The sequence below is a fragment of the Castor canadensis genome, chromosome 5 (assembly GCF_047511655.1).
Source record: "Castor canadensis chromosome 5, mCasCan1.hap1v2, whole genome shotgun sequence".
In the NCBI taxonomy this organism is placed as follows: domain Eukaryota; kingdom Metazoa; phylum Chordata; class Mammalia; order Rodentia; family Castoridae; genus Castor; species Castor canadensis.
In genome coordinates, this window is record NC_133390.1 from 151,073,946 (window position 1) to 151,097,192 (window position 23,247).

General features: G+C 36.9%; 1 protein-coding gene across 7 annotated transcripts in view; it reads left to right on the forward strand.

The window, feature by feature from the left end:
• The window catches only part of Gpcpd1 (glycerophosphocholine phosphodiesterase 1), a 54,451-nt gene extending 33,832 nt beyond the window's left edge, over positions 1-20,619 (forward strand). For all 7 annotated transcript variants that reach the window (XM_020178161.2, XM_020178160.2, XM_020178165.2 and 4 more), the window contains 8 exons: positions 346-423; positions 1,490-1,529; positions 3,941-4,002; positions 6,732-6,797; positions 9,503-9,639; positions 10,044-10,179; positions 10,502-10,662; positions 16,755-20,619. In XM_020178161.2, the coding sequence (XP_020033750.1) occupies positions 346-423; positions 1,490-1,529; positions 3,941-4,002; positions 6,732-6,797; positions 9,503-9,639; positions 10,044-10,179; positions 10,502-10,662; positions 16,755-16,944 (870 nt within the window). In that variant the 3' untranslated portion in view covers positions 16,945-20,619. The remainder of the gene's footprint in view (positions 1-345; positions 424-1,489; positions 1,530-3,940; positions 4,003-6,731; positions 6,798-9,502; positions 9,640-10,043; positions 10,180-10,501; positions 10,663-16,754) is intronic.
• Positions 20,620-23,247: the final 2,628 nt, after the last annotated feature.

Consider the following 23,247-nt stretch of genomic DNA (forward strand, 5'->3'; position numbering starts at 1 on the left):
TGGTCATCAGTTGTGTCTTCAGTTCCACAGCTTCCTCCCAGCTGCATATTCCTTCCAGGCACTCACTGTCTGTATTGAAAACAAAAGTCAAGGGCTAAGGTAGCTGCCTATGTGCAAGGCCTTGGGTTCAATCCCAGCACAAAGTGGGGACAGGCACAGCTGACTGAAAGAACAGAAGAGCTGGGAGGTAGTATTAGGTATGAAGGGCTTTTCTGCATGGAGATCATGATGGCTACCTAGTAGTAATTATCATCATCCTGTAAATTAAGATTATAGACTCATCTAATGTAAACATTCAGTAATAAACAGGTCACACTCCCTCTCTCTCTCTTTTTTTTTTAATAGAAATTTGATGCTGATCCAGTTGAATTATTTGAAATTCCAGTAAAGGAATTAACATTTGACCAACTCCAGTTGTTAAAGGTAGTAACAGGAACATCAAATGTGAATTTTCCTTTAGCTTTACCCATTCTTAACACTCCTGTGTATTCTTCATGAAAATGACTATATTTTATACTCAGCATACATAGAATCTGCTTTAGGTTTCTATTCTAATTTCAGGAAATGGGTTTATGCTGATCCATGTGTTGTTTTCCATCGCAGTACCAGCCAGACCCAGCCCTCCTTAGTGTCTGAGATCAGATGAAATCTGGTGTGTTTAGGGTGGCATGGCTGTAGACCCAGCTCTCTTCTCCAAAAGTTGTCTTGGATCCCATTCATGAAGAAATGTATGTCTTTGAGGCCATAGGGACTAGCCCTTCACATCCATGATGCTAGGTTGCTTCTGCTCTGCAGTAGCCCTATACAATAGGCCTTTTAAGTGACAGTTGGTTTTATACATGTTAATTTCTAGGATCTTCATATGTTGTGTTATACAAAGTTAATTTTACATGATTTATCTTCCCTTCCCTACTTAAGATTCCCTTTTAAAAAAAAGTGGTTGATGCAAGAATAAACTGTTTCCTAACTTAAGATTTTTATGTTTTTGGCAGTACTGGGGTTTGAACTCAGAGCCTCACACCTGGTAGACAGGTGCTTTACCACTTGAACCACTCTGCCAGCCTAAATTAAGAATTGTTGTTCTTCCCTTTCTTTTCCATATTTGAGTGTTTGGTCATGCCTTTGCATAGGCATACATGTATAAAATGCATACAGTGTCTTTTTTTTTTTTTTTTTTAACTAGGGTTTGAACTCAGGATCTACACCTTGAGTCACTCCACCAGCTTTTTTGTGTTGGGTTTTTTTCAAGATAGGGTCTTGAGAACTATTTGCCTGGGCTGGCTTCAAACTATGATCCTCCTGATTTCTGCCTCCTTAGCAGCTGGGATTACAAGCGTGAGCCATCAGTGCTGGGCAATGCTTATTTTTATTAAACTGACATTTTATAAGGTTTTTCCTAATTTGATAACTTTGAAGTTTTATTAACCATCTCTTCATAAACTAAGACTTTTTTTTTCCTAATTGTATTTTGTGTGTTTTTGTTTTCTAGCTTGCTCATGTGACCGCACTAAAATCTAAAGATCGGAAAGGTATGTACCTTTCCAAATGTATGGGAAGCATTGTTGTTCATTTTGTCATTAGCATTTATAAAGTATTTGCTTATCCATTTTAAAATATCCTTGGTCATTTTGATGAATATAATATCGGACCATTTGAGTGTAATTTCATAGATGTGAAAGCCTTAATTTTCAACTGACTATATGTCCTATGTTTAGTAACCATTTTATTACTTTCTTTATCTTCATGATCAGAGTTCTTTGCAGTTTTGTACCTATTAATCTTTCCAAAAATTCGTAACTGTGACAAAGTAGAGAGCATGTCATACATAGAATCCAGTTTCAGAGCCAGGAGTTTATTTACTATCCTTCACAGCTGTGAAGTAGGTGGGTAGATTGTTTTACTTAGCTACTCTGAGTCTCATTTTCTTCAAAGTGTGTCCTGCCTGCTACATTCCTTTGTAATTCCAGGTTACTTTCTACTTGCCACAGAGCCTAATAATCTGTAGTATTCATTTGAGGCTTATTGTATCCTTTTGAAACTTTTTATTTTTGTTTAGGTCTTCTTTCTTCAACTAGAATGTAAGCCTCTCATGGCTGGGAAAATGAGTTCTAGTCCCAGAGATTTACTGAGTGTTCTATATATGGCAGGTACTCAGTAGTTTGTCTGCAGTTCTCTAACAGTGTACTTTTAATACCAGTATGAAGGAATTGGTGAGGTGCTTAAGATTCCAAAGATTATCTCCAGAGCAACTTAGACGCTTACAGATGTGAAATAACTATTAATAGTAAAATGAAATTTATCTATGGAAATTGTTATATAATCAGTCTTTCAATTTGTAAAACATGGGTTGATTTTAGGATTGAGTCTTGTATTTCTGGGAAAAATGACATCAGAATTTTTGTGGGAATTACCTTGAGTTCTCTATGTATATGTATGGATATTTACGGTGTCCCTGTCCAGTTTTGTTACTGAGTTTGGTAGTATTCCTTCCTTTTCTATTTTATGAACTAACCTGAGGAACATTGCTGTTAGTTCTTCTGCAGTGAATCAGTGTGGTCCTTGGTGTTTCTTTGTTGGGAGATTTTATATCTGCTTCAGTTTCATTGCTTGTTGTATTTGTGTTGGGATGATTTGTATCCTTGGTTCAGTTTTGGTAGGTCATGCATATAGAAATTTAGCAATATCTTATAGATTTTTCAGTTCATTAGAATACATGTTTTTGGAAGTATTCCTTAATGATCCTCTAAATTTCATTGGTATTTGTTGTTCTGTTCCCTTTCTCATTTAATTTTGTTAATTTGGGTCTTTTTACCTTTTTGGTTTGACTAAAGGGTTGTCAGTTAGATCTCAGATTTTGTATGTGTGTGTGTGTGTGTGTGTGTGTGTGTGTGTGTGTGTGTGCACACGTGCTAATATTTTTTCTTTCTTTTGTGGTACTGTGGTTTAAACTCGTGGTCTACACTTTGAGCCACTCCGCCAGCCCTTTTTGGTGGTGGGTTTGTTCGAGATAGGGTGTCCCAAACTATTTGCCTGGGCTGGCTTTGAACCGCAAAATGATCTCTGCCTCCTGAGTAACTAGTATTACCAACCTGAGCCAACAGTGCCTAGCAGTGTGTCTTGTTTGTTTGTTTTTTGTTTTTATATTCAGTCCATTAGTCTGTGTCTTGATTAGAGAATTGAGACCATTAACATTCAAAGTTATTATTGAAAAGTATCTAGTAATTCCTTCCATTTCATTGTTTTTGTAGTGATTGATTCTTCCTACTCATTGCTGCTATAAAGCCCCTCCCATGGGGAGGGGGGAAGGGAAGAAGGCCACAGGTGGTATAGCTTGGGGCTGCTTTCTGCAGTCACTTTTCTGTTTCCCCCATTCAGCTGTTCCATCACCTTTTTTTGTGGTTCCCAGTGCTCTTCCTCTCCTCAGAATGTGGTCTTTCCTTTATTACCTGACTTCTGATTCATGGAGTCAAAATAGGACTCTTCAAATTACCCATCTTGCTGCTCCTCCTTTGATTCTTAAGATATGATCTCTTGGATTAAATGATGATGCTTTAAAAAGTAGCTAAAAATTCTCTAAGTTTCTTAGCTGAATTTGGTGTTTCAGGTAGAAGTCTTATTAGCAAAATGATACAACTCTTACCTCCATTGAGAAACAACAAATCACTGCTTTTGACTACTTTTTAATGAGTACTATTCTAATCTTTATAAGAAAATAATCACTGTTGAAGGCATAAACTGTAGTGTTGAATGTGTTACAAAGTAGTCTTTGTTAGGGTTAAATTTAGAAAGTTCAGTTTTCATCATTGAAAATAATAAATGCAGTACATTTAATACATCATAATATTTCAGCACACTTGATCTATTTTAGGATTAAAAAAAAAAAGACCTTAGTGAGCTAGTAGCATTTTCTTTATTGAGTTTTTGTTATTTAAAATTTCAGAATCTCTGGTTCAGGAGGAAAGTTCCTTTTCTGAAAACCAGCCATTTCCTTCTCTTAAGATGGTAAGTTCCTTAAAGACAACCAGGGAAGGTTATCTCATTTATTTCCTTCTGCCTAAATATTTTGATCTCTTAACTGGGCACTATAAAGGCTGTGTGAGAAACATTAATGTAAATTTATCACCATTGGTGTGTTTAGAAGCAGCAGTGTTTTTCTGTGGTTTATTTGTGCTGCTTTTTGGTTTTGAGAGCAACTTATCTAATCAAATTAATAAAAACTACTCAATGGGTTAATTTGGTAACAATAGCAAATTAATACTATTTCTGTGTGACAGGAAGGAGAGGGCACAGAAAGGAAAATGGGTGGGAGTAAAATGTGATGGTAGGAGAGGCATTTTTTTTTTTTTTACACCATTTAAAACTGTGCCTTAGATTTTCAAGAGAAATAAGATTTTCCAACCAGAGAAAAGAAGTGCTCCCATAACTTAAAATGAGACATGGATTACAAAAATTCACTATCAAAAAGTGCACTCGAAACCTAGCATGAAGACTTAAAATGCAGACACAGTCCTTGGAGGATCCTTCGGACAGCATCAAGAAAGCTCACATAGATGCCTAGAGACGCTGGGTGCATCTTCCCATTACCCCCTTCTTCATTGGGAGGGGCCAGGGAGGAAGTATTGGCTTTGACCTCAGGGCCTCACACTTGCTAGGCAGGTGTTGCACTACTTGAACCATTGTGCCAGTCCTCACAGTTTCTCTTTTCCTTCCTTCCTTTATTTGTTTTTTCTGATAATGTCAGGCGCAGAAGATTACTTATGCAAAATAGGTGATTTCAGTTTATCATGATATAAAAATGTATTTTTTGGGCATGGGGCTTTTACCCAATATATCATCTGTTTGCTAAACTGACAATAAGGAATCAATAATGATACTATTTTGTTAAAATATGTAGGTTTGTATTACCCAGGAAGTTCATAAAACAGTCAAGAATATAACAGGAATCTCAAGTGGTTAAAAGTTAATTATATATTCATATTTAACTTTTCTGTATTCTGTATAAAGGACATCACGGACGAGCCCATAGTGGATATTGCATGATTTTTACAATTTTTCAGATAATTAACTGACTAGCTAAGTGACTTCATTCCTTCCTGTTCAAAACTAAAGTCATCTGGGCACAGCCAGCTCATGCCTTAATCCTAGCTACTCAGGAGGCAGAGATCAGGAGGATCAAGTTTCGAAGTCATCCTATCTCAAAAATACCCAACACTAAAAAGAGCTGGCAGAGTCCCTCAAGTGGAAGAGTTCCTGTCTAGCAATAGTGAGGCCCTGAACTCAAACCCCAATATTTAGGGGGAAAGAAAAAATCTAAAATCATTTAGTTTTCAGAAATCTCATGATTACCAGACCTTCATTCAACAGGGAAAAAAATTAAATTGTGTGTTGACAACATTTAATTAGCCAGATAAGTTATGCACATGTACACTTATTCATTCACTTTGCTATCACTCATTAATCACAAATAAATTTTAAGTCCCCCAAAATTGCCAAATATATTTGTAGTATAAGGACATTCTTTTTTAAAATTTGATGTAAATAATCTCAACATTAGTACACACTCTTGTCTTTTTTTTAAACTTGTATTAGTCCAATAAAACATAAGTATATTAAATAAATAAGACTTTAGATATAGGAGAAAAAAGTCCCAGACAGAATTGAGCACAAACTGTTTCAGGTACAGCTTTACATGTAGATGGTTAGTGTAGATCCAGGCTGTGTTATTGCTTAAGTAGTGTATGTATTATGTGTTTAATGATTGAAATCAATTGAAGTAAAAACATAAATTTTGTCAAATTTGTGCCCTCAACATGCTTATGTATTGGCCTGGCTTTTTTTTTTTTTTTGTGGTACTGGGGTTTGAACTCAGGGCCTCATGAGGCTTGCTAGGCAGCCCCTGGCATTTGTTTTAAGGCTCAACAAATCCATTTTTTGTGGGTTAGTAACCAATTTTACATTTTTAATCCAATTTTCTAGTTATGAGTATCAAAGTACCCTGATTAGAAAGTATCTAAAAATTTTTTTCTAGATAAAGTGACCAACTTATTTGTTCATTTGTATAGATTATAGCATTTTGATTTATGAGCCTTAAGCATAATCTTTTATTTGGAAACAATATCTTTTCTTTGGGTTTTCAGCATGGTATTTGTTAAGCATCATCACTTTCTTTGGGTTTTCTTTTTTGTTTATTTTGTTTTTTTATTTTGGTGGTACTAGAATTTGAACTTGGGCTTTACACTTGCTAGACAGGCAGGCACTCTACCATTTGAGCCACTCTACCAGCCCCAGCATCATCACTATTGAAACAAGCTAAACACTGTAGGTTTTCATGTAATCATATCTTAGAAAAGTATATTCACATACCTGAATACATCTCACAAAACATGACAGATGTCTTCTGGAATTCTTCATGTCACCTTGGATGTTTAGAAGGAATGGTGAAAAGGACTTTGGGTTAAGGTTTTATCTTTGTGGTGATGCTTATCAGTCATCAGTGCTTGAAACTACTGCTTTGCTGTTAAGTCGTTTGACTTTCTTATTTAACATAATCATCAAGCAGGTTGTATGAGTATATCAAAAGATAATGGCTTATACTGAAGGCACAAAACATTTTATTCTTACGGGTAATACATTCTTCTTTATTTTTGTAATAATTGTTTTCTTCTTTTTTTTTATTCTGCCATCCATCTCACCAAAACCAAACAAAATTCACCAACAAAACAAAACTCAAGGTTTTAGAATCTTTGCCAGAAGATGTAGGGTTTAATATAGAAATAAAATGGATCTGCCAACAAAGGGTAAGTAGTTCTCTATATATCACATTGTTCTTCCTCCCTTCCTCCATTAAAAAAAAAAAAATCTCTCCCTTCCCCCCATCTTTTTGTTTCAGTAGGATTAAGTGAAACTGAAATTTTGTAGCTTCTTCTATCAAAGCACAGTGCTTGTTAGACCCTTTTAATAAAGCCTACCTTATTCTCATACTGATACGAGTACTTTTAAAGTTAATGATGCATGTGTTATAAAAAATGTCAATATAGATGTGTCTTATGTGCACATTAATTAATATGAATGCCTTCCAGGCATCCTTATACAGTATACAGTCAAAACTTTCTTTAGTTTTTGTTTCTAATTCTCCATCTAAACACATTTTAAAATAATCTCCTAAGCAGTTTTCTGTTGGGTAGTAGTAACTCAGGAAAATAAATTTTCACAGATACATCTTAAATCATGCCCAAATTTGATCATCTATTTGTTAAACAAATATTTATTGAAATATTTGGGCCAGACATTTTCTGACTGCTGAGGACAGTAGTGTACAAGATAGAATAAGGCTCTGTTTACCTGGGACTTAGATTCTAGTTGAGGAAAACAAGAGCTATTGAACATATCAGCATAAGGAGATATGAGTAAATAGATAAGATGAATAGTAAGAGTGTTAGATCAGGGTGGGGTGCTGAAGTAGGTGATTTGGGTATCTTACTTGTACATTTGGACTGGTATCCTAGAATTTGGTTTTGGTCAGGATAATCTATAACTTCAAATCATGCTATTTATGACAGACTAAGCTGGTCTGAGTTCTTATAATAAATACTTAATCAAGATTTTCCTAATATGTGATTTTTAGTTTTCCAAGCTTCTATAATTATTTTTACTAATATTTAGAACATCTAATATTCAAATGTCAATATGGCTCTTTGTATTTTGGCTATATTTGTTGAATTATTTTAAACTATGTATATATCTGTATCTATAGATATAGATCTATACACACACACACATATATACACACACTTTTTTTTTTCTTTTTTTTTGTGGTGCTGGGGTTTGAACTCAGGATTTACACCTTGAGCTACTCTACCAGACCTTTTTTGTGATGGTTTTTTCGAGATAGGGTCTCTAGAACTATTTGCCCGGGCTGGCTTTAAACTACAATCCTCTTGATCTCTGCCTCCTGTGTAGCTAGGATTACAGGCGTGAGCCACTGGCACCTGGCACTTATTTAAACTATATTTTGATGGTATTTGATATGCCTAAGTCCCAAAGAATGAGATTTTGAAGTTGTATTGATTAGTTGGGCTTTTTTTTTTTTAAATATATATGTGTACTTAATAGGGTCTTTTTTTTTTTTTTTGGTAACTGGCCATTCATACATAATAGGATCTCTTTTAACAAATGAAGTATAAGTGCTTCATAGTTTATGAAGATTTTATCATTACCTTAAACTTACAGTAGACTGCAAGAAAAAGTTTCAGCTTTTATTTATTCAGCTTTATTTGAAGCCAAACAGATTGATGATGTACTTTATTATTCTTTTTTTGAGTTTCGGTTTTGTTGCAACAGGATCTCACTTATGTAGTCCAGACTAGCCTGAAACTTACTGTGGTAACCCAAGCAGGCCTTAAACTCGCAATCCTTGTGGCCTCAGCCTCCCGAGTGCTGAGATTACAGGTGTGTACCACCTCACATGACAGTTAATTACTGTTTAGGTAAAATCTTGGCACCTGAATTATGATTGCTGTGCCATCACTAAAAATAACTGTGTGGTCTTGTGCAAGTCAGTCTTTTCCAGGCCTTTGGCTTCTTCATCTGTGAAATAAAAGTAGTCCAATATAATTGTGCTACCTGTTAGGTATGGTTATTGTCAAAAAGCTGAAAGATAACAAATGTTGGCTAAGGTGTGGCCAAAAGGGAACTCTTGTTCACTGTTGGTAGGAAGGTAGATTGGTACAGTAGTTATTTGATACATATGGATGCTACTAAAGAAATTAAAAATAGAACTGCCCTGTAACCCCCAACAATCCCTCTTCTGTGTTTATACTGAAAAGGAGTAAAATCACTACCTTGTAAAGACATCCCATGTTCATTGAAGCATTATTCATAATAGCCAAGATGCAGAAGCAAATGGGTGAAAAAAAAATCACAATGGAATATAAACACTATAGAAAAGAACAAGATCTTGCCATTTGCCACAGCTTAGATGAGCCTGGAAGCATTATATAATAAGTGAAATAATCAGACACAGAGAGAAAAAATACTGCATAATCTCACTTATCTAAAAAAGAAAAAAGTTTAAATTCAAGTATGTAGAGATAGAGAACAAAACTAGTTACCAGGGACAGGGAGGGAAGATGCAAATGGGGAGATATAGGTCAAAGGATACAAAGTAGCAGATGTATAGGATGAACAACTCTAGAGATCTCAGTGTTCACATGAGGACTAAGGCAGTAAAATTACCTATTCATGAGATACATGCTGAGTAGATTTTAGCAGCTCTGACTACAAAATGGGGCACTGTGTGGGATGATGGGTATGTTAATTAGCTTCACTTAAGTATCCTTTGTATTATCTATGTATTCCATAACATCCTGTGGTATAACTTTAGTAACTCAATAAAATATATTTAAAATTTTTTTAAATGTGTCTTGAACTGTACGCTTTTAAGACTTTATTCTAGCATTGTGATTCCAGGGTGTATAATAGTTTTCATTTTTCTTCCACATAGGATGGAATGTGGGATGGGAACTTATCAACATATTTTGACATGAATCTGTTTTTGGATATAATTTTAAAAACTGTTTTAGAAAACTCTGGGAAGAGAAGAATAGTGTTTTCTTCATTTGATGCAGATATCTGTACAATGTAAGTAATACCCATTTTTTTTTCCTTCTATAGTCTTAGGACTCAGGTACTCGTGCATTTAGAAGGCTGGAGAGCTCCCTCCACTCCTATGAGGATTCTCTGTGCTGGGTCCCAGAGCCTCACACCTTGTGCTTTGTTTTACCGAATGTCCTGTCCTCCATACCAGATTGTAAGCCCTCGATGGCTTTTTCATTGCCTATATCTGAGGGTCTACTTGCATAGAAAAATACTCTGTTTTTAAGTTTTGATTGAAAGACTGCACATGTTAATGGTGATTATATCTGAGTAATTACTTTGTTTTTTATCTTTTGTTTTGCTTATGTTTTTAATGTATTCTCAAATTTCAAAACAGAATATAACAGTTACCTCCCCATGAAAAGAATTATTTAATCTGTCTTTTTAAGGGTTCGTCAAAAGCAGAACAAATACCCCATATTATTTTTGACTCAAGGAAAATCTGATATTTACCCTGAACTCATGGACCTCAGATCTCGGACAACTCCCATTGCGATGAGCTTTGCACAGTTTGAAAATCTTCTGGTAAGTTATGTTTGAATCGTTAGTTTTCAGTTTTATGTTTTATGTTTTAGAACAGTAGTAAGGTTTGATATTACCCTACACACCTGATGATTAATGTTTTTACTTATGTGTAACCATCAAGTAACTGACTGGAAATGAGGATGTCCACTAATATAAATATATTAGTAATGTATTGGGAATATGTCTGTACATTAAAAAGAATAATGGAAATTATAAGAAAAAGTTGTAATATTTTCTGCTTTACTCTAGAGAACAGTGACCTATAGTATGAATTTGCAGTTAATACTACTTTTTTGTAAGCAACTAATTTTTCTTCTTTTAGGGGATAAATGCACATACTGAAGACCTCCTCAGAAACCCATCCTATATCCAAGAGGCAAAAGCTAAGGGGCTAGTCATATTCTGCTGGGGCGATGACACTAATGATCCTGAAAACAGAAGGAAACTGAAGGAGTTTGGCATTAATGGTCTAATTTATGATAGGTATTTGTCTTTCATGAAAAACTTCCATGGAATGTTAGAAAAAGTGTAGTTTTGATCTTATAAAATTAAAATAAAGTTAAACTTAGTTAAGCTAAAATTCTGTAGTTCATCCTGAAGTCTGTCTTGACATTTGTCTGTCAGTTTATTTTTTTCACTTTGAAGTGTATCAGAGTCACTGAAGTCTGTTAACAATTCAGATGACTGGGTCCTAACCCAGATGTACTAAGTCATTTTGGGGTAGGGCTGGGCTGTGTGCCCTAGACATGTTTTCTTTCCATTTCTACTTTCTCAGCAGTCTCATCCAATTCTGCGACTCTTCATTATCTTTATAAATAGTCCCAATGCTGTATGTCTCCAACTTAGACCATTTCCCTGATGTCTAAACTTTTGTATCCTGTCTTCTTGTCATGTTCAATTCAGCATAAGTGGCAACTCCAGTCATCCTAGTTTCTCAAGCCTCAATATTCCCCTTTCTTTAGGGGAATATTGAAATGTCATCATACCCCAGATCTAATCAGACAGAAAAATTTTTCACTCTGACTTCATGCTATATCCTGTGTCCACTCACTGTGTTTCCTCATCTTCTGTGCACATTATTAATGTGGCCTGGCCCTGTCATCTGCCCCCACACTGTCTGTTCTCAAAATGCGGCAACAGGGAGCCTTTTAAAACCTATGTCACATCATGTTGCTACTAAAAACTTTGCCATGTTTTTTGTGTGTGTGTGTTTCCTAAAGGAGAAGCCAAAGTCCTTAACCCTGTATGAGTTGATCTGGCTGCCTCCCAACCCTATTTCCCCCTCTGACCTTTTGTCCCACAACTTTCCCATCTGCTGTTTCCCTTTCTTTAGGGGAATATTGAAATGTCATCTCAGTGAGGCCTCTCTTAGGTAACTCATTTGAAATAACATCTGTTCATAGTGCACTTCCTGACTTCACTCCACACTGTCTGATACATGACCTGTGCATAAATAGGTTGCTTATCTGTCTTTCTCCCTGGCCTCCTCTCCCATCTCCTTCAGCTCTAGCCCCTTCCCTCCCCCAGTGCACACACAAACAAGAACATAAGCTACATGAGGGCAAGATTTCTTGCCTACTTTGTTCACTGTTTCCAGAGGTTAGGGCAGTGTGTGCCACAGTAGGAACTCAAAGGTTTGTTACATAGATTTTTTTTTTAAACATTCAGCTCCCTGGGTATTTCTAATGTAGGATTTCACAGCCACTAATCTGAGATACAAAAAGGTTTAATATAAAATTTGGAATTAAAAGGGATGCCATTCACTTGCTGGTGAATTACAGACGTGCAGTAAGTACTGTGCAGAGAGGAGATGATAAAATCTCACCAGACCTCTTTCCAAGATACTGTCCTTGGATTTGGTTCAGATTAGTCTCTGTCCTACAAAGCTTTATCACTAATAAAGCCTTTCCCCACTATTTTATCTAAATTAGTCTGCTTTTTAAATTGCAGGTAGTCCAGATGCTGCCTGCCTTTTAAAGTATTTGGTTAATTTTGCACAAAACATCTTCAGGTCTTTTAAATAGACATTTTAAACTAAGATTTTAAAATTTAAATGAATTTGATGGAAGTACTGACTTTAGGAAATCTTTGAACATTTCATGAGTGTGTATATGTGTGCATATCTGCAGAAAGGAATATTTGCAGACGTTTTCAGACAAGAAAAATGTGCTACGAGAGTACACCATGGGCCTTGGTAAGGCAGATCCTTTGTCTCAAGGGCCTTGATTAGGGGAGCCAAATGTCAACATATGTAATAGAGGATATGAAAATATTGTATGATACATAACAAGTGCTACAGAAAGTTCTTCCTGGCTTAGTATCTTTAAAGAGGAAAAACTGAGAAGGACTTTTAAGGATGGTTAAATTTGCTTTGACAGAATTTGGATTTTATTAGACAAAAGGCAAGAACGCAAATCAGGGCAGGACTGTGCTGAAGGAGTGGACGGTTTTAAGGAGAGATAGCCTAGCAGTGGGCTTCTTCTAGGGTTTAATGGGAGGCAAGTTTGATTATGTTAGAGTACATTTTTACCTATGAAGGTTTTTTTCCTCCTCTTTATATGTAATGTGCTGTATATATATAATTTAAAAATTCAAATAGTTCTCTAAGGCTTACAACAAAAATCAGCAGTCCTTTCTATTGTTCCTGGCTGTGTCCTTGTCTCCTAATTTTGTTTTCAGCTGTTTTCTTGTATTTACTTCTGTGATTCTAAATAATATGCTTTATGATTGTTTTTAATTGTCAAATTTATATATTACATAGAAGATTTTGAATGATTAGCGATATGGAACATTTGAACCATTTAGGGAAGGTTTAGTGAGAGTGGGTGTTTTAGATTAACAATTATTTTCTGTTCCTCTGCAAAGGCATTAAATACATTTTACATTTACTCATGGTTTGTCACATTATCTCATGTAAACTGCCGCATTTGATTTTTTAACATTTTGCTTGGGATGGCCTTTTAATTTATCTTTGTCAAGTATTCGTCTAGTTTTGTTATCAAGGATAGTACTGGCCTCAGGGTAAACTGATTCCCCACCCCCGTTTCTTTTTAATAAAATACTGCTTCTGGGGATTGGGGAGTATAGCTCAGTGGCAGAGCATTTGCCTTACATGTAGATGGCCCTAGGTTCAATCCCAGTAAGCACACCCCTCCACCCCTTACACACACACCAAGAAAAAAAAAAAGGACTACAGTAACCATATAATAGCCATTTGTGTTTAAAGTAAGCACCATCAAAAGCTTTGAAGTCGCTGTATGCCTCTACATAATCCTGTTCCTTCATCTCCTCCCTCACAAACCACTTAATAAATTATTTTCTTTAAAAAATTTAATCTTGGACTGGTGGAGTGGCTCCAGTGGTAGAGTACCTGCCTAGCAAGCATGAGGCCCTGAGTTCAAACTCCAATACTGCCAAAAAAATTAATCTTATTTCTATCCCTAAACAATATGCCATTTTGCTTTTCAAAATTTTAAACTTTATACTTTTGTTTGTCATTACGTTCTTAAAATCTGTATGTTTGCATATAGCTACAAATTACTTTCTTTCGCCATATAGTATTTCATTGTTATTTGGTTCTTTAAGAATATTTAGACTGTTGCCATGTTTTTGCATTATGTATAGTATTATCTTGAATGTTGTTGACCTGGTCTCCTGGAATATAAATGTAAGATATCCCAGGGCAATGACTTTCAAAACTTTTTGACCTCCCCCAATTCATTTTACATTATAACCCAGTACACACACACAAGTGTGTACCTAAACAGAATTTAAAAGAATGTTCCTTGTAAGTTTTTTATTCATGCATATGTACTTGTTAAATGCAAACTTTCTAAACAGATTTTGTGGCTTACCAAGTCTCTAGCTCAGGCATTGGAAGTACAGTAGAACTATGTTGGGTCATCTGGAGTGGGCTGATTCTTATTTTCCTTGTTCATTGTAACCTACCACCAGTTCTCAGGGATAGGGCCAAGCATTATACCTGTCAGGTATCGAGGAAACTGATCACTCTTGAATTAGACACACCACAGTTTTTTGAAAACCCTTTTCCAGACTCAGTGGGGCACACTCTCCTTAGGTTACAAGGCTGCTGAAGTGGCAGCAGCCTTCCCTTTCACTGGATGGCTCTAGTACAGATTGCTTGACCTCTGTGGGCACAAGTGCTGTCCTAAGAGACAGATACTTGCTGGCGTTCCCTGTGTTCCATCTCCTATTTCCTGTAGTTTGATCTTTTTTCTCTTTTGGTTCAGTATCATTTATATAAAACACATCTTTTACATCTTCTTGAGAAAGGAAGACATGGGAAGCAAGTGTTTTTTGGTTTTCCATGTCTGGAAATGTGGTAGCTAGGCATGGACTCTGTGTTAGAAATCATTATCCATTAGAATTTTATAAGCATTTATCCATCAGCTTTCTACCTCCAGTGTTGGCCTTGAGAACTGGAGCCACATTGGTTCCTGTTCCCTGAGATGTATTCTAGAAGCAGAGAAAATCTTCTCTTTGTCTCCAGTGTTCTGAAATTCCAGTGATGGGTCTCCTTGTGATTCTGTTTTCACCCATTGTGCTAGAAACTTTGCAGCCCTTTTTAGTCTGTTAATACATACCCTTAAACATTGGGAACTTGGGCTGGGTGGTTGCCCAATGTGTGTTGGTTTGATCCCCATCACCACAAAATGAAAAAACAATGGGAAACATGTGAGTTATTACTACTGTGATTCTTATACCTTCCATTTATCTGGCTTTGATTTTCTTCATAAAAATCCTTTTGTTTGCATCATATAACTCTCATCCAGCTTTTAATCCTTTTACCCTGTTTTCATTTTGTTCCTCAACCTTAGCTTCCATCTGTTACTGTTGAGTTTTTCACTATTGTGATTTTTAATTTTCATGGACTTCTTTTCTGAAAGTACTTTTTTATCTATCTATAATACCCTATTCTCTTTTGATGAGCTATTTTTTTCCAGTCATTAAAGTTGTTTATATTTTGTTTCTTTTGTCTTCCTGGAGGTCTTTTCTGTTTTCTTTGTTATCTTCCATGTTAAAAAGCATCTCTGCTACTTTCTCTCTCCCAGGATGAGGTTGGATCTACAAAGCTTGTTGAAAGTTCTGAGTGTATGAATGAAGTTGTTGACTCAGGCTTCATCATGGCATGATCTAGGTGGCCTATTTGGTCCATACCTTTGATACCAGAAGATTTAGAACTTTTGGGCATAGGGGTGTTTATCAGACTCGCCAGGAGAATCTATTATAGCCTTAGGGTGCTGACAGCCAGAGTCAAGTGAGGAAGATTTGGGGTAGGGATGATGTCTGTATTTTGCATATGGTGTGTATTCACTGTCTCTAAATTCTTTGGTGTTGGTGGCACTGGTGGTGGTTTTATAAAATGCCCAGACCCTCACCTGGTCCTGTTATCTTTCATTCTAAGAGACATCCTGTTTAATCCTTCAAGTCCAGTGTGGGGGGGGGCAACCCAGCTTCCTGGGAACAGACAGGGAGATGCTTGCTGCTATGACAGCCTGCACCTCATCTTGCCTTTTTTAATCACCCTCTCCTTGTTCACTCCCAGTTCAAGAGGAATTTGGTGCTGCTTTTTAGCTGAGCCTATTTGTGTTTCCTACTAGTGGCTTGTGATTTGGACTTTTCTGTTCTAATTGAAAATCTTTGTTATTACTTTTCCAGCTTCCATAGTCTCATTGCTTTGTTTTGGGTTTTTTGCATATTCATAATTTTTTAAAATCCCTTTATTTTCTTTTTAATGGGATATAGGGAGAGAATGAGGTTCAGTGTTTCTGTATGTTTGATACCTCAAGTCCAGAGGCCATTTTCTCTCTTACACGTGCTCCATACATGCTAGGCACGTACTCTCCACATCTCCAGCCCTGCACATATGTTTAACAGAAAGTTTTTTTTTGATATAGTGAAATGTTTGATAGGGTCAGTGTACTTTTTTGCCCTTCCTATGTTATCATAAAGATCTCTTGTGCCCCACATAGTTGTGTGGTTTTTGCACTGTGGCATGCGAGGCTGGCCTCACTCTCTGCTGATGGGCAGTGGCAATGCTGCCGTGGTCACTGAAGGCTCCTTCTGGCCTCTCCACTCTGGATCTTGATCTTCAGTGACTTAAAAGCTCTTCTGGTTTCCATGACTATAAAATAAGGCATTGCCTATTGATTGACTGGGAGGGCAGATAGTTTCAGAATAATTAGTAAACAGCAAGTTTCATTTTCTGGTTCCATTGCTTTATAGTTATGAATACAAAAGAGCAGTGCTGTTGTTCTGGAATAGTAGATTAGAAGAAGAAATTTTACTACTTTTTTTTTTTTCCTCTGCAGTACTGGGGTTTGATCTCAGGGCCTCACACTTGCTAGGCATGCATTCTACCACTTAAGCCACTCCGCCAGCCATAAAAGAAGTTTTAAATAGAACTGATGTTTTCATCTTCTGAACAAAACCAAAGCTGTGTAATATGGATGTTCCAGGCATTTTGTAAATGAATTCTCTTGAAAAGGTTAAACAGTCTAAAGTAAGCCATAAAATCACACTATTTTATGTATTTTCTGTTTGTTTCACCATAGGATATACGATTGGATGCCTGAACAGCCAAATATATTCCAAGTGGAGCAATTGGAACGCCTGAAGCAAGAATTGCCAGAGCTTAAGAGCTGTTTGTGTCCCACTGTTAGCCGCTTTGTTCCCTCATCTTTGTGTGGGGAGCCTGATATCCATGTGGATGCCAATGGCATTGACAATGTGGAGAATGCTTAGTGTTTATTGAACAGGGGCCATTTGAGGGCATGCACCACTATTTTGGGTATTCAGTTTTTTTTTCATCATTGAGCATTGTTTATGCTTTTTGGGTTTCTCAGTCCAATGAAGCAATAATGAAGTATTTTATTCTTTCACTAAAGTTCTGGCAAGAATTTCAAGTATGCTATTTAAATCACTTGGCCAGGTATAATTACCAATTAGTCTCTGTACAATGAGAACATTTATTGGTTGGTAAATATTTTAAACTAAATATGTAAGCCTATAATGTCAAACAAATCTTTATTAAAGGCATAGCACTTTGAAATTAAACTATATAAATATTTCATTTATACTTCTTATAGCTTTTCATTTGATCAGGTCTGAAATCTTAGCACTTGAGGAAAATGACTATGCATAATTATACCTGACCATGGACAATATAAGTACCTCAAATGCATGCATTTGCACTGGTGATTCCAACTGCACAGAACTTCGTGCCATCTATGTGCATAGGTGTTCCACGTGGGCTGACATGCACACACACCATGTTCATTCAGTGTGAGCCTTGAGGCTGCTGCCATTAATCAAACCAGCCTGGAGGTGAACCTTAAGCTTGTTTGATAAGCCTTTCAAAAGTTGTTTTGTATAAATGTTAAAATTCCAAAATGCTGCAGGGTAATTTAATGTATAAATATTAGTAAGAAGTCTGTATTGCATACCTAGGAGAGTAGATCACAATATATAAATTGATTCAGTGCATGCTTTAGGTTTTAAGCATGAGCTTGTACATGTTTACTGTTAAATCCTTGCATCTGTGGTGCTAGGCGATTGTGAGAAGATGTCAAGGACTGAAAATATTTTGTTGCCTAAAAAAAAAGACCTATTTGTAGGCATTTTAAATATGCTTATTTAGTGTCTCTTCCCCACCTATTACACACCATTGCTCCGTGGGTTTGTTTTGTGTATATGTGTTGTACAGTAGTTAAATGTCCATGCAGAAAAATAAATGTCCTGAATTCTCATATTGGTATTCTTTATTGGTTAATATATATCATGCATGTAATTCATTTAGGAATGTAGAAGGTCTTACTATATGTATATGCATGTTTTTAGGACTAAGGTTTTCTTTTGTTAGAAGCAGATTGTATTGACATAACTGTAACTTAATGAGTATTAAATAAAATGACAGATTTATTTTCTTCATTATAAGTTGGAATTTCAAGAAGGTGTCACTTTTGTAGAGTGGTTTTACAATGTTACTCTGAGAAATTGAAATGTAGTGTTGACCCTAAGTAATGGCTCATTTGTATTTTACTGTCTGTTGTGGATTCTTCCCAAGGCAGCTTATTCATGTATTGACATATTTTGTGGTAGCTGAAATTACACATTGTATCATTTATTTTTTTAAACTGAGCAATACAATTTTGGTCAGATCTTAATTGTGTAAAGATAAGATTTGAAATCCTAAGGCATTATATTTGTTGCACTGATACTTAGTGGACAGTAGTTTATGACATGGAGTCAGTGTACTTTTCCCACATTAAATGAGGTTTTTAACATGTTGATGTGAATTAGGTACTTTTAAAAAACTGAAATTTTCTTCATGTGAGCCTTTGTACACTGCAGTGACCTTTCCTGTATGGTAACTTGATCAGCTATGTGTTTGCATTTCTAGCTCTGTCTGGTGTTCCTCCCTGTGCCTTTCCACTTCATCTCCACCATGAAGTCTTTTTTTTTTTTTCTTTTCTTTTTTTTTCAAGAAAAATGTTTTGAGACCAAGCGTCTCTGTCATAGAAAATAGACAGAGATAGTAATGTATCAAATGCTTTATGCGTGGGAACTACAATCACCATAAAGTCTTAAGGGCAGAGGGGAAGCAGACCCATAATGGAAAAGGGGGAGGGAGGCAGAAAAAAATGAGGGTGGAGGGTGTGGGCTTCTGAGCCCTTTAATTTCCTGAGAAGAGCTTACAGTAACTGTTTACAATACAGACAGAACCTGGCCTCTCACTTTCTGACTTAGAAACCAGTGTTAGTAGATGATTAAAATGTCCAGGCTTCACTAGCTTGCATCTCTGTTCTAGCCATGCTATACCTCTTCCCATACTACCCCATCTGTGCCCATGTGTCCATTGCCCTCTCCCCAGTCACCTTGTCCTGGCACACCTGATTCTTTTGAGCTGACTGCCACTCTCTGTACCCTTGCCAGAACTTCTTCAAAACAGAGGATCCCTTCTCTGTACTCATGTCTATCATGCTGAGCCTCTGACGACTTTCTAGATAGGCACAGTTGATGTTTAACCTACCAGGCTGCAAGCTCTTCCAGGGCAGGGACCTCATCTTAGTCATTTTTTACTTCCACTTTGTGAGGAGCATAGTAGAAAATAAATGTTAGAATTATTGGGCTAATATAATTTGTATCAGATGTCCTTTTGAATTAAGAGATATTTACTATGAATGTAAATTTTGAGTTGGTCTTCATTTGGAAAATTAGGGTGGCTTATTGATGTCAATTTTGAAATGTCAAGATATAATGTTTAAGTATTTTCTGTCTTCTAGAAAGAGTGGAATGTGATAAAATGCCACCACTGTTCTCTGGTATTTTCTAAAATTGTTTACTGTCACTCCTGGTTATGCATGTGAGCCTTAAAGCTCGCTCACTTCTGTGGGTGGCATCTGAGCACTGTTGCAGCTGGCTCTGCCCCCACTTGCCTCACCCCATTGTTCATGTGACACTTGTCTTTCTTCTTCCCTCCAAAGCCCATGCTTACGTCTACCTCAGTGCCGCTTTCCTTGTCTGGAATGCCTTCTCTGCCTGCCATCAGTGTCGCGCATAGGTACCATGCCTCCTGTGAAATTTGCCTTGGCTTTTGATTTGAATGAAGCATGATGGAAACAAATGCAGACAGCCTCTAAATCTCACTACTGCTTTGCAGCTGGGGTCATAAACACAGAGAAGCTGGGTTCCATGACTGGTAATCCTGCATTCTTAAACTACGCTGCCTTCTGACATATTAGCATAGCTTTCTGGTAGTCCCTGCTTTTATGTACTCGTATTTTCCAGATAAGATTGTACGCCCCATAAGGGCAGGCATCATTTGCGTTTCTAACACTTCTATAGTATTCTGTCCTCGTTTATGACTACATAAATAAATGGTGGTGGCAACAATCCTGTTTTTCTAACTTACTGTTTCACAATGAACGTGCACTTTTGTGTGGTGTGCTTGGCCCTGCTGTGTAGAGTGTGTGTATGCTCACGTGTTTATGTGTGTTTGCATGTTTACACCTGGAATTCTCTCTCTGCCCTGGTGGTTTGGAGTCATATTTGGTGGGTCACCCTCACCAATTTTATCCATGCTGAATTAGAAGATTGTGGGACTTGTGGCTGTTATTTCAGCCTATCTCAGTCCTACACTTAGTGGATTGTTTGTAAAGAAGGTGCCAGTTCAACTTGTACGACCTGTGGTGCAGCATATCTTGGCTTGCCCTTTCTGCATTTGCTCTTTCTCTTTACAACTGTGACTATATTTTGTCTTTCAGTGGTTTGTTATACTAAGTCGATAATGGAATCCTGTTAATTTAGATTTGGATACAATTGGTTTACTCCATTTTTTTTATTGTATTTTTTGTATTACTGGGGGTACATTGTGACATTTACAAAAGTGTTTACAATATATCTTATTCACCCAATTTACTCCTTTGTAAGATTTGGATCATGTACTTTTGTGTGGAAAAGAAGGTATTCATTTTAGAAATACTGAATTATTTTGGCATTCATGATTGGAAATTCATTCAAAAATAACCTCTTGGTGAGCTACACTTGAGAAATAGACTTAATGTTCAAAATGCAGGCGTGCATGTGATTAAAAGACTGCCATATGAAGATGTGTTGGGGATGAGGGGGAGAGGTCATGGGTTAGAACAGACTCCCTGAGCTTTCCAGTCCTTACAAAATGGGAAAGCCAGCTTGAATCACACTCTGTGCGAAGTTAGAGGCCAGGGCAGTATTCTGTTCTGGGAAATGAAGGAGCCATCTTGACACTGCAGAAGATACTATGAATGCCAGAGAGGGGCTTATTTTGTGTGGCAGATAAAAGTTTGTTCATTGTTTTAAAGTAAGGCAAGTGTTTAAAAATAATGAGAAAATAGTTTTAGTTCAGGAATAATACATTCTTTGATCTTTCTAGTCCTCTACTAAATTTATCCAAATACACTCTTACCTATTCCCTTAGAAAACAAATGTGGAACAGGGTAGGTGAGCTTCTGAAACTTCTCCATCTGCTAACTTGCTTCCATCCCATGCCCTCAGTGTTCTTTGGCATCAGGAGTCTTCCAGAATTTTTCTCTTACTGAACCACATAATTTTATGTGGCTTATAATATGTTAAAATTCAACAGTTGAATTTTTTTCTGTACATTCTTTAGTAAATCGAGGATCACCTTATCAAGTACCAGAAAAGTCCTCTCAGTGTTGGATTGATTTGCCATGTTGTAAATATAGAGAGTAGATTGTTTTAAAAATGTCATTCTCTCCAGAACACAGTATGTCTCCATTTATCTAGAATGTTTGATTTCTAGTAAAATGAGTGTTTGCTTAGGTATTGTATGCCATTTTTTGGGGGAGGGGTACTGGGGTTTGAACTCAGGGCCTACACCTTGAGCTACTCCGCCAGCCCTTTTTTGTGATTGGTTTTTTCAAGATAGGGTCTCGAGAACTATTTTCCCAGGCCGACTTCGAAGGGTCTTGAGAACTATTTTCCCAGGCCGACTTCGAACTGTGATCCTTCTGATCTCTGCCTCCTGAGTAGCTAGGATTACAGACATGAGTCACCGGTGCCTGGCTTTTTGTATGCTTTTAAAAGTTCATTCCTAGGTTTTTAAAAATGACTCATATAAACAGGTTTTCAAATTTCTTCAGTAATCAGCTAACTTTATTGTTTTTGTTTTTTTTTTTTTGCAGAACTAGGAGTTGAACTTGGGGCCTGTGCTTAATAGGCAGGCATTGTACCACTTGAGTCCATCTGCCAGCCTTTTTTGTGTTGGGTTTTTTTTTTGAGATAGGATCTCTTGAACTGTTTGCCCTGACTGGCTTTGAACCTCCATCCTCCTGGTTGCTGCCTCCTGAGTAGCTAGGATTATAGGTGTGAGCCACCAGTGCCCAGCCAGGGTCTTAATTTTATGTCTGGACTAACTTGGACCAACATCTTCCTAGGTATGCTTACCACAGAGCTGGGATTACAAGCACACACCACCATGCCTAGCTTTTACTGGTTGAGATGTACTCTTGCAAACTTTTTACCTGGATTGGCCTTAAACCACAATGTTCCCTTTCTCCACCTACCATGTACCTAGACCCTGCTTTTAGGCAGTTAATTTTTGTTTATTCATTATAGCTTTAGTAACCTTGCCGAATTCAATCAGTCAAAAAACCCTGAGTGTTCTGACACATAAAACACTGGAGTGGTGGATGGGGAAGAGCTATATTATTTAGGTCTCTGGGATTTTATAGATAATTAGTCATATCTGTTAGTGCATTTTCCATTCTAGTTGTAACTGCTTCATTTCTTTAGCTAGTAGCAATCAAAGGCAGCCTTGCTTTTTTCCAGATTATCATGGGATGTCAGTTTGATGGCTGTTGAACTTTTCTGGCAGATAACCTTTATCAAATTAAGAACACTTCAATTTCTTCTCTGTCTGAGTTTTTTGAAGATTTAGAAAAATCAGTTTTTCATTCATCTGTTAATTTTAATGGAATAAATGATGTTAATGTGTAATACTGACTACCCTTCAGTAACTTGTGTACAACCTACTCTATTTTTAGACATTTTTATTAGCATATACAAGAGGTTTCATTGTGATATTCCCGTATCCATATTTATGTACAATGTATCTTGGTTAGGTTCATTCCCACCATCATTCTCCCTCATCATACAACTGACTTTTTTTTTTGCACTGGAGTTTGGACTCACACCTCAGGCTTGCTAGTCAGGCGCTCTTACTGCTTGAGCCACTCTGCCAGCCCACCCCACCCCCCCTTTTTGTGTGTGTGTGATGGTTTTTTTGAGATAAGAGTCTTGCAACTGTTTGCCCATTCCTGGCTTCGAACCTTGATTCTCCTGCTTTCTGCCTCCTGAGTAGCTAGGATTACAGGCGTGAGCCACCAGTATGTGGTTCACAATCTGCTCTTGAATTGCAAACGCTGATTTGCAAAGTTGTTTAGGGGAATTATTCCACACTTAAAATGAAATCGACTTAATTTTCCTAGTTTTTAGAGACTTACGCTGGGCTTGTGAAATGAACAGTTTATCAAGTTGTTTTGTGGA